The sequence below is a fragment of the Crocuta crocuta genome, unplaced genomic scaffold (assembly GCF_008692635.1).
Source record: "Crocuta crocuta isolate KB4526 unplaced genomic scaffold, BGI_CrCroc_1.0 scaffold518, whole genome shotgun sequence".
NCBI lineage: Eukaryota > Metazoa > Chordata > Mammalia > Carnivora > Hyaenidae > Crocuta > Crocuta crocuta.
In genome coordinates this window covers 2,412,047-2,424,793 of record NW_027530514.1, presented here as the reverse complement: position 1 = coordinate 2,424,793, position 12,747 = coordinate 2,412,047, and the positions used below count along the sequence as shown (strand labels likewise).

Sequence of the window (12,747 nt, the reverse complement as noted above, 5' to 3'; positions counted from 1 at the left end):
AGTAATGTACTAATGTAGTCAGTGAGTAGGCTGGGACCAAGGAGGCTGTACAGCTTGTAAGGTGTGCCGCAGGCCCCCACATAAAGAGTTGTCCCCCCCACAAAATGTTGGAAACACTTCTTTCATGGCTTCATTTGTCCAGTATGCATATAAGATGCACAGCTTTGCAACCTTAGTAGAAGTAAATCCCTGGCGTTGACACAGAAATCTCTACTGAAAATACATGAAGTCTATTATCCAAACTACAACAAGCATCAGGTTTCTTGACTGACTATTAAATCTAGATGCTATAGATTAGGACACTTCTTTGTTTTCTTTTCCTACATAAGCTATGGTGATATCAAACTATCATCTGCAGTCTTACAGGCCATGAAAATACATGTCCATTGACAGACCTGCCCTTTTATTTTTTTCCAAATTTCAAGAGAGGCCTAAAGGGGTAAAAAGCTTAATTCTAGAAAATAGGAAAGCTCTTATGGACTTTATTAGCATTCTTATCTGAAGTTTTGTTGTGAAATAATTATAAAGTAAGACTCTATGGCTTTATGGCAGCCTTCAGAAGGAATTAGCTTGAGATCTTATTGGGAAATTTGAGAATAAAAGCTCTCATGTGGTTGTACAATTCAACAGCAGTAGTAGGTAGTTATTAACCTAATAAACTGAGAGCTTTGTACAAATAAATCATTACATTGACAGGAGAAATGTAAATGTTACCCTATTATAAATATGCAAATTACTGTTTCTTGTTTTGTGATACCATATGCACTGAAATCCACATGAAATAATAAATTTTTGCATTATATTAAAATCTGATAGCTGAATTTGAATATGTAGGTTTTAGCAGATATGGTCTCCATTTGGAATTATGTTACCATCTTGTTAATACCCTTCATAATCAAAAATTCATAATGTTTTTTTCTTTCTTCCTCATCTCTTTAGCCTATGGTCTTAAGCACTTACTGAGATAGCTTGAGGGTCAGCTTTTGAATATTTCATAATAGACCAGGGTTGAATTATCAAATATACCTCATGTAATAAATGTTATTTTACTGTAGAAATGTCTAAATAATGGACTTGTAAGGTTGCTATCAAATGACCCTAACTATAAGCTTTTATCCTTGTTGTTCACACAAATTAAATCAAAGTCACTTATATAAAAGAAATTCTAGTAATACTTTAAATTTGAATATATATCAGCTTAGAATATCATACCACATGTTCAAACTACTATTATTTCTGAAATCGAGGATTGTATTGAATATCTATAACAGTTATCAGGTATAAATGTGTGAACATTTCCCACTGGATGTATTTCCAATATGCATCTCAAAATATTTCCTGGATGTACGTGTTTCTTTTCCACTCTTTTCACATTTATGATCTTGTCACACCTTCAAAGTCAAAAAGTAATGGTGTGATGGGTATATTGCTAATAATTTCATTTATAATGTATACACTGTATGGTCAATGAAAAATGAAGATGGTAACCCCAAAACTGGTGTCTAATTCTCAACAATTATAGGAAATAATTTCTCTTACATACTGCTCATAGAAAACAGTAAAATTTCTCCTCTTACTATATTTTGCTGTAATAATACACTTTTCCAGAAAGTACAACTGAGTCAGGGCATACTTTTCCTACTGAGATACTCTCCTTATTATCTTTGTTGTATATTTGCATGTTTATGCATGACAGCTTTGTTCATTTGGGATGAGGAGTCATCTTTCAGCTGTTTAACAGTATGGAAAGTTGGAAATTAAACTCTATTTACCATCATCATGAAACTCTTATAGCCACAAACCTTTTCATCAAACGAAGTCTTACATGGATGCCAATATACAAAACACAGATAAAAAGTGTTTTATGCCTTTTATTTATTTATTTTACAATTTGATCTCTCTTGTTTTAAGTATAGTTGACACACAATGTTATATTCACTTCAGGTGCACAGCATAGTGATTCAACAAGTCTGTGCATTATGCTGTGCTCAGAACAAGTGTAGCTACCATCTGTCACCATACCACATGGTTATGATACCGTTGACTATATTCACTATGCTGTACCTTTCATTCTGGAACTTAACTCATTCTATAGCTGGAAGCCTTATCTCCCACTCCCCTGCACCCATTGTGCTGAATCTTCCACCCCTCCTACCTCTAGCAACCATCAGTTTGTTCTCTGTATTTATAGGTCCGATTCCGCTTTCGTTTGTTTATTTGTTTTGTTTTTAAGATTCTACATATAAGTGAAATCATGTGGTATTTGTCTTTCTTCTTTTTTAAAGCAGAGATAAGGGCTCCCAGAGGCATAAATTCCTCTGCACTAGTCTAGCTCAGGTGACAACAAGTACAAGAATAAGAATGATTTTATCTTAATATGTATACAGATCTTAGATCTAATTCATTTTGGTTAAAGAATCTTATTGATGAAGTGAGCTTAGATGAATCCCTTAATGTCCTTGCTTTCTAAAGGACCATTGGGGCACCTAGTCCTTTGGAGTTACAAACTGCCATGTTACAACATGGGGTTGCTGTTTTAACTTTCCTTAGAAAAAATGTAATTTGTTACAGTAAGTAATTTGAACAAAGGCCTGATTTGTCCTCTCTGGGCTTCTGAGATTGATGGATTTACATATACTCACACTCTTACTGTCATTTATTAAAATCATGAATTTTTGTTCCTTTCTTTCCCTTTAATTCTTGGACTAAAGTCCACATTCTTGTTGTCATATCATCTTGTCCTCATTTTAAATGAACCCTTTCAGTATACTTCTTATATTTAGCCTGTATCTACCCTCCAGTCAGAATTCCTATTGAAGAGGGTTCACGTACCTTGTCATAACTATTTGAAAGATGATATGAATGATTGATTTGAGTTATTTAGGTATCATTTTCAGTGCAAAAATCTCACTCTCCATAGTTTGATGAGTTGGAACTTGTACAGTAGCTGCATATTTCTAATATCCTCATTGCATATTGCACCTAATCTGTTTTATTTATAAGCCTAAAATGATTATAATGCAAAATAGATAGCTAATATACTATTTAAGTGAAGGAATAACATAAATATTATAGACTAAGCACATGATTCTTACACATGCTCTGTTGTCATAGAACACTCTTACTTCTTGTGTCTCTCTTTTTATGTATCCCTCATTTAGGCTACAGAGGACAGAAGGGAGAAAGAGGGGAGCCTGGAATTGGGCTTCCGGGGAGTCCGGGTCTTCCTGGGACTTCAGGTAATAGTGATATTATCCTCACAACACAAGCAAGCCTCTAAAAACAGGACCCACACCTTGCCTGTGGCCCATGTGTTGCTACAGGTGAAGCTGAATGACCCATGTTGGTTGGAGTGAGGGAGGAAGAGCCATATGTGATCTGCATTCTGATGGGGGTCTTTTATTTCATTAGCTCCGGGTTTGCCAGGCTCACCAGGTGCCCCAGGGCCCCAGGGCCCCCCAGGACCTAGTGGAAGATGTAATCCAGAAGATTGCCTCTACCCTGTGTCTCATGCCCGTCAGCGGACAGGTGGGAAGTAAACATACCTGAGGAAGACTTGGCATTGGAGCTATCTTAATACTATCAAACCCTCATGATATGTGGGTGGCTTTTTTGTTTGTTTGTTTTCGGTAGGCCAGCCATTAAAAACAACAATTGGAATCCTATTCCGATAGTAATTGGGATATCAGCATTTTTAGCTTTTCCCAAATTCATTCCATGTGTTTTGCTTCACCACTGCTATGATTTTTATTCAGCATCTTCTATGAAAAACACAAGCAAATCTTGTCATTAGTTCTTCTTTGAGATGAAATTACATCTTATAGCTTAGTAGGCTGATGGTGATGTACGCTTTCTAGTTTCATCAATCCTTGTATTTGGCCTTTGATTTCTGAATTTTAAAGTTCCAGACTTAAAGTTTTCTTGGGGTTTAAATTTACCATCATTGCTAAAGATTTCACCTTTTTTGACATTGCTTCTGCTCAATGTTTTTTGACTACTCTTTGTAGCCGAAGAATTCTTGTACCATCTTATATCTATCCTGCTCATGCAGAGAAATAGATAGGCAATAAGAGCTTCACTTCGTAACTCATTTTGGAAGAAACCCAGGAGGCTATTTTATCAGGGAGCCCAAAACCTACCATAGCCAGCTACTGAAATGATTTTGTTAATTCTGTATAATGAGCTCAGTTCAAAGCAGTCACCACTGGCATGAATATGTACCGCATGAAAAGAGGGGAACAGAGTCCAATTGTACGAGAGCTCCACCAGAAAAGCCCAACACTGCAGTGTCTTCACTGAGTTTCTCATTTGGGAAACAGAAGGCTGTTTTCCCTCGGAGGTGTTTGATGGTGAAGACATCAAGCTGTCTTCGATACCTTTGAAGCTAAATGGCCTAGCAGGGTCTTTGGGCCCTTGTATCCATTATCCTTCCAACCGGATCACTCTCAGATTTTACAGACAAGAACCGGCCATCAGAACAAAGGATGGGATTTGTGGCACCTGGGAAAGAAACCCCTTGCACTAGAAGATGATTGTGTGGTGCCTGCAGGTGCATATTGAGGAGGTGACGCCCAAAAGCTCTTATGGCGAAACTGTTCCCCAGAAGCAGCAGAAAGAGGTAGAGGGCAGCAAAGGAAAGCTATGGGACCGGATATGCAAGCAGCACTCAGACCAAAGAGTTAGCAGTAACTTCAGGGGAAACAGCAGGCACTGGAAAGACTGTGTCCTCTGACAGGGAACGACAGTTCAGTGATCACCAACCCACTTACTTACTAAATGCCGTTTTTATTGCCTAGCCATACATTATTTTTAGAGGTTGAAAATAACGGATTTCCTAGAACATCGGACATGAGGATGTTGCTGAAATCTAAGTAATGGGTCCCACAGATGCTGTGAGAGTGATGCCCAGAGCCCTCCTGCCACAGAAATGAGGCCTCACCTCTTCAAAGAGCAGTGCAGATTCCAATTTGGCTAAAGAGGCGAGAATGGTTGCTTCTACGTGTTAATTGAAAAATGAATTTAGAAAGGCGAACCCACTGAAATTGGAAACAGCTGTGAACCGGGTTGGGTAGGAAGGCTTTTGTTCAAATGCACCCATGATTTGAACTGGTTTTCATTACAGATGAACGAACTGCTGGTCAGATCCTGTCTACATGGCTGTGTGTGCATACAGCCTTCTAGTTATTTCGTATCGAATTATGTTGTATATTTAAATCCCAGCTTTGTTTCTTTTATTCTCTGAGGTTATTTTATTTATTTCAAATGTTTTTAACTTTTAATTGATTTTCTTCTTCATTTTCTTTCCTGTGCAATACCTACAATGGTGCTGTGTTTTAGACTTATACAATTGGAATATACATTTGCATTTTTTAGTAAAATGATACTTTATCCCTCCAAAAAATGTATACAGATCCAAAATCTGGTGCTATGTGTATATCTTGACCTTTTAATTTGTTGAACTTTAATTTTTTGAATTTTCTAAAAGCTTACAACTCCTCTGCCACTCCTTAATTTACTTGAATTTGTCATGAAGCTACACATTTTATATGTTTTCAAGGATGATTTTTTCACATTGATTAATAGGTTGTTTATCCTTTTGCCTCTTTGCTAATCCAGAAGTACTTATTGTAGCAATTTCATGTCTTCATGAACTTTTTTTGCTGATGGTGATCGATGTATTTTTCTTTGTTTTCTTTGAGTCTAACATATCCATAAAAAGACTCAGTTCATTTTCTTGTTTTATAAATTCTGTTCATTTTAATTCCACAGAATATGTCATGCATCCTTTCTTACAAATTGCATATTTAGGAACCTTTCTTTCTTCTAAGTTCCATTAATGCTAGGCTGGTTTATTCCTGTTCCAAGAATTTGGATTTATGCAGGTGATTTAAGAGGGATGGGGAATGTCATGTCATATGATGCATATTACAAAGTAGAGCTCATTGATTCCAGCTCATTTTTTATAACTGCTGCATGACTTAATCTACCTTTGGCATAAGTAGAGAAATGGGACTGTGTCCACATGGAATGAGCCCCTCTCACCCTACTGTATCATTTACCCGCCAACACTTGTTCTTGGCTCCCCCGACCTGCAGCCAAGAGCGAGAAGAGTGGCTGGGCCCAGCTAATACAACACCAAATGAAGTGGACATTTGGCAATTGCCTAATTCCCTTAATATTAAGGCCTCAAAGTAGGGTGGGAAAATTTCCCCTAAATAACTTGGTGGTTGCAAACTCTCTTACATCATGATATTCCATTCCAAAGCATTTGTTATTTGTTTACTTTCAGAAGAATTATCAGATGTCCTGAATTAGCTCTTGTTTAGACTCCAGAGTAATTATAGGTCATGATGACAGTAATTAAAACTGGATTTGCCCTATATAAGTATGTTTGGATTCCAGTGTAACATTTTATACCAAGATCAGTTAATACTTTCGGATAGACATCTTTCTATGCAAAGAACAAGATATGACTTCAATTAATATTCATGGCCTTTGGAATCTAGAGAAAAAGGAAGAATAATTCATGAGTTTGTTCATTGTTCTTTCCTATTGAGGACATTAACCATTTTTTCCTAACCATAAGAGAAACACAGCCAGTCTTAACCTTTGAAGTTTTTCACCATGTGATCACAGTAATTTAATTAATGACTTTAATCCCATATGCTTATTTCTCTTTTTCATGGCATTGTTGAAATACAATTTTTGTCACATATTTTAGAGCTTAAGTAATTATCTTAAGATATGTTGTAAAAAATGTCACTTCATGTTTGGATTATAAAATATTTTTTTATGAATATGTTTTAGGAGTTAAATAAGATTTAGCTTTTCTGCAGTCTTTCTCATCTGTTGAGAATCTGTGATATACCTCCTTTTGTCCACAAGATGGTGTTTAAAGCAATTTGAATCAGAAGAACTGAACAGACTTGCAGAAATACAAGGCTAGAAACAGTTTAGTGGACAACAATTAAATCAGAACTTTGCCTTTGCACTTGATTTTTTTTTTTACTTTTGTAAATAATTTCTTATTAATTTGTGTTTTGTTCATTTGTTTTGTTAATTTATGTTCTTCCTCATTTTAAATATCTTTATGAAGAAGGCACAATAATCTTTGATTCCTTGGCTGTTTAAATTTTGTTTCTTAGGTGGATTTATATACCTGGTTAACTTGCAACTTTACTATTTGTAACTTTAGTTTGTATTCTACCCTCATATTTTAGTGATTAACATGAAAACACCCCTAAATGCCCATCCTACTTTTTAAATAGGATACTCTCTTTTGACAGAAGTAAAAAGCATTTAGCTTATCCTGAGAAATAGACCATTTATAAAATTATACAATGTCTAAATCTCTGTATCATTCAAGGTACTTAAAATTTTTTAATTTAACAATTAGAATTGTATAATGTTTATATTTTTCTAGAACTGTATCCCTATTTACAAAAGATAAGGAACACTGTATTTCAAATTACCATTTTAATTTTCCTAAACACTAATAATAATACCCTGACATTGAGAACTTCTAGGTTAAATTATATGCTCAAGGTTTTTCAGTGAATTCTCAGAATAGTTTTGCAGATTAGTTTGTTGCTTTTGTTCTTTTTTCTCTTTCATCCACATGGCCTGTGCTCACCTTCTTAAGGCACAGAAGTGTTTATTGTCCCTGCTTCCCAGTGTTCTTTTTGAGGATTTTAGTGTTAGGGATGCACCACTCACTTCCCTGCCCTTACCCCTTTTATACCCTTTCCTCTCACTGAGACTACACAGGCTTCTAAGAGGAGGAAATGAAAAGAATTGAATTTGTATGTTTTATGCCTCAGTACTTTTAAGTGACTTAGCCCATTGAATTCATTTATTAGTTGGCTGGCAGTGGTAGCATTAATTCTATTAATTTTTTAAGTTACTAAGAGACTCAGGAAACAAGACAAATGGATGTCTTCAGTTTTACTGTGTGGTGTAGCCAGAGCTATAATCCAAACATTTTTCTCAACAAAATCATGCCAGACTAACTGGTCAGCCTAAACTGAATGAAGAACCATTTGAGCACCAAAAAAACCTCACTCACAAAAGCAGACCCAGAACAGCAAAAATTTACCTCAGATAGGTCAGGTTTATAAAACCAAAGCTCAGCCTAAGAAAATTAAATGGAAAAAATTTCATGTTCAGATAATAGGTTGAGTGATATATGGTACAACTCAAGGAGTTAGCTACTTACTTCATGAATCTGTCAAAAGTGAATACTAATAAAGTAGGAGATTTCATTAAACTTACGGGGTAGTTCAATAAGAAGTTTATCAGATGGGTGTGTGTCATTTGACCATGATAAACTTATAGGTGTAAAGATGCTAATTAACTTACAAGTTTTTTATTTTTTATTTTGCTGTATTATTTAAAGTATATTTTAGGGATAAATATTTTTCAATGTATTAATGTATTTAAATTGAGATTGTCTTATGGCATATTTTATAACTATTTATTTTTAAAATACCATTTTGGATATATTTGTTCCCCATTTTGTTTGTTTTCTAGTGTACCTCATCCAACTATTTAAGATTTCATTTGACATATTCAAGTTAAGTGGAATGGCTCTAGTTTCATTCTAAATCCCACTTGGATATAATGCTTTGAGGCCTTGATTCCTATATGTTCATGATACCTAATGAGCTTTTCGCTTATCTTAGCAATAAACGATTTGACCCTAAATCAGGGAATTCTAAGGTGCAGTTATTAACATCATTTCTACTCTTCCCCACTTCTTGCGGCTGAAGCTCCACACCTCCACTCCATTCTGCTAGGTCTCAACCACAGGGATACCCCAAAAGCACCACATACCAACCGTGAGCCACACAGATGTGCAGGGAACCTGTAAATTGAACTATTGCAGGGATCATGTTTATACCACGCTAGAAATTATGCTTTTGTTTGTCACAGGAATCAGTGCTTAGCTCACAATAATTAAGTTTATTACCCATCTCCCTGGCAGCTCATAAAAAGCCCAGTCTAATGCGAATAAGAATAATAAGCAGAAACAAAAGTCAGAGAGCAATCTGTCCTTTACAGCTTTTGTCCCACAAAGTGATCTTCTCACTAGAATCACTTAAGACTCATTGATATAGAGGCGGCTGAGCAAGATAAGAAATATCACAGTTAACTTTTATGATAAATATAAGCTCTTACATCATTAGTGATAAGGCAATAGGCAATAAGAAGTTAAATACATAGCATGTTTCCTGAACAGACATTAATCACATCAAAATATGCCAGTGGATCTATATGTTTGCTTAGACTGGAAAATGATTTACTTAGTTCTTAACTATTCTCGTTTTCAGGTCCCCTTATTACATAATAAATTAACCAGGTGCTCTCTAAGGAATATTCTTAAGTCTTTTTACATACAGATTTTCAACTTGGAGGCCAAAGAAAAATTCAAATAAATCTTAAAAAGAAAGATAGTTTCTTGAAGCCAATTGCCCTCATTTGTTCTCTCTCTCTAGTTATTTTTCGAAAACTTAAGTGTAAGATGTAAAAGCATGTTAAAGAGAAAGTTAGCATGGATTGCCACTTATTAAGACTAAAAATATGGTCAGTGTCCTCTTTCTGATGTCTGGATCTAACAAATATATTACACTTCCTCTAGTTAATCATTCAAAGAGCATTTGAGCTTGTGTATTCATAGTCATACGTTATAATGGGTAACCAATTTTGATTTAATATTTACTGAGTCATATGCATTTAATACTGTCATGTCGCAGATTATACGCTCACTAAAAAAGATTAAGTACACAACTGAAAAGCATTTGTTTTCCTCAGTAAAAAACAAAAAAAGGACTTGATCTATATTACTGAGCACAAATATTCTTTATTAAAGATATTTAAAACCATTTATGTCCATTGCAAAATTTGTAAATGGCAAAATCACTAATTTGCTCATTTTTTCTTATTAGTACAATTTCACTCTTTTTGCCACAGAAAAAAAGCAGAGTTTGCTACTTTTTTCTTATTAGTACATTTTCACTCCTTTTTCCAGGACTAAGAGAAAAAAAGCAATTCTCTTGGTATTTGGTGTGATTGTATGCATTTTTAGTGATCTTCTCCCTATACTGGTTTATCTTAAAATTCAGGGATATTATATGTCAGAAACTGTCAGAGCCAAAAAATCAGTTAGAGGTGATCTTCTAAAGCAGGAATCTATATTAGCTTATTTCAGGTGGCAAATAAATCAGATTTTACTAATGATGTTTAAGAAGGTAATATCCATTTAGACAGATTGACATATAAAATGTCTATAATCGAATCAATCATGTAACTCATATGACTACTCATTTATATTCTTCTGCTACTCAGAAGTCACTTATCCCAAACTATGCCAGTGAATTTATGTGTTCAGTCAACCTGGAAAGTGATTTCCATAGTTCTTAACCAATCTGTCAGGTACTGAGGATGAAAATCATATCGTGATGCCATAGAAGCACTGACTAGAAATAAATCAGAAATCATTTGCCCTTGAGTAACATGCCAGTTTCCAACCAACCTTAATTATTCACAGACTCTTCCCTCAGTGAGTGCTCTAGGTGACACTTCACCCAACTTTTAAAGATATCTCAAAGAGGCTTGGAAATGTCTATTTTGCTAGAGAGAGCTATTTGGCTTAATTAAATATTTATCAACTCTCTTTCATGGAGAGAATTTGCTGGATGCTTTTCTTTGCAATTTCTCAGACAAGTATTTGCTGCTTCTGTAAACTATTTCACTTAACTGAATTTACCATGGATTGTTCCCACAATTTGGAATGTGCTAGTTTTGCATCATCTATTTGTTAAGTGGTTGTTTCCAATATCGCTTGTGGTATCTGTGGAGCTTGTTGTACAGCCTTTTATATATCAAGTTTGTAAAACAGTTGAATGACTGCTCTTTTGAAATTTTATTTTTTAAAAATTTTCTTATGAATACAGTGTTCTAGAACTGGGAAACATATTTATTTGGTTATCTAATTTTTCTTTTGTTGCATTTAATTATATCACTGGTTAAAATAAAACAATCTTTGCGGAAAGACAAGGCAACTTCTTTGCATTTATTTGATTAGATGTGGCAGTATCTCAAAGGTTTGCTATTTATATAGGAATGACTTTTAAGTAATTATAACAGATCTATTTCCAAAAATTATTTATTCCACAGGAAGGAAGAACATCCTTCTCAGTGTGTGTAAATGGCACTGATTTATGTAGCCAAGTTGGAATCATTCTCCTTAAGTGGAATGCATGCTCAAGGCACATAATAACTAGGTGCTAGAAACAGATTTAAAGAAATCCAAATACAAGGGGGACGCCTGGCTGGCTCAGGTGGTGAAGCATGCAACTCTTAATCCCAGGGTTGTAAGTTCAAGCCTGACAATGGGTGTAGAGATTACTTAAATAAATAAATAAATCTTAAGTAAAACATAAATCCAAATACAGATACATAACGATTTGTTTGGCCAAATAGGGCTAATATTTTTAAATGTATAACAAGTACAAGTGAGAAAAATTAGTATCAAGGATCCTATTAGGGCTCACTCCCCCTTGGGAGATTCTATCTCTTGAGAGATAGAGGAGATTCTCTCTACTTGAGAGAATTGAATTCCACAAACTAACTGAGGATATTGACTGTTTTGAGCACTGTGCTATGCCCCGGGGAGAAGTTACTCATATGCACCGTGACATAAAATTAATACAGTAAGTCTGGTCAATAGTTTGTAGAAATGTTGATAAAACAGCCAGTCAATGTGACCATGTAAATATAGGAATAAAGTGCTTGAGAGGTCAGGCAATATCTATCTTATTGATAAGAACTCGGTGCTTTAGCTGAGCTGTGATTATAAAATGTCTAAGAAAAATGGTGGAACAGAAGTCATTTTTTAATTTTTTTTAATGTTTTATTTATTTCTAGGAGAGAGAGAGAGTGAGCAGGGGAGGGTCAGAGAGAGAGGGAGTCACAGACTGAAACAGGCTCCAGGCTCTGAGCTGACAGTCAGCACAGAGCCCGACGCGGGGCCCGAACCCACGAACCGCGAGATCATGACCTAAGCGAAAGTCGGAGGCTTAACCGACTAAGCCACCCAGGCGCCCCAAGAAGTCATTTTTGCAGCAATGAAGTTAATAGAAGGGAGCTAACAAACCATTGAAACAAAAGCAGTGGTTCCTAACTTAGAAACCAAGCACTTTAAGGGGTCTATGAAATCTCTGAAATAGTCTTGCACTCGTGTGTTTTTCTGGGATGATGTCCCCCTAGCTTTCATTAGAATTTCAAAAAGGTCCTTGAAGCTCTCCCCACACTACACACATACATACAAAGAACGTNACAGACTGAAACAGGCTCCAGGCTCTGAGCTGACAGTCAGCACAGAGCCCGACGCGGGGCCCGAACCCACGAACCGCGAGATCATGACCTAAGCGAAAGTCGGAGGCTTAACCGACTAAGCCACCCAGGCGCCCCAAGAAGTCATTTTTGCAGCAATGAAGTTAATAGAAGGGAGCTAACAAACCATTGAAACAAAAGCAGTGGTTCCTAACTTAGAAACCAAGCACTTTAAGGGGTCTATGAAATCTCTGAAATAGTCTTGCACTCGTGTGTTTTTCTGGGATGATGTCCCCCTAGCTTTCATTAGAATTTCAAAAAGGTCCTTGAAGCTCTCCCCACACTACACACATACATACAAAGAACTTTTGTGTCAGAGTAACTCTCCCTAGGGAACAGGAAGGGCTTAATTTC

The 12,747-nt window shown here is 35.8% G+C and overlaps 1 protein-coding gene across 1 annotated transcript in view; it reads left to right on the top strand.

Annotated features, from left to right (window-relative positions):
• COL19A1 (collagen type XIX alpha 1 chain) overlaps nt 1–3,625 on the top strand; it is a 313,880-nt gene extending 310,255 nt beyond the window's left edge. The window contains exons 50-51 of the mRNA XM_077767252.1: nt 3,162–3,239; nt 3,412–3,625. Of these exons, the coding sequence (XP_077623378.1) occupies nt 3,162–3,239; nt 3,412–3,539 (206 nt within the window). The 3' untranslated portion in view covers nt 3,540–3,625. The remainder of the gene's footprint in view (nt 1–3,161; nt 3,240–3,411) is intronic.
• The last annotated feature ends 9,122 nt before the right edge of the window (nt 3,626–12,747 follow it).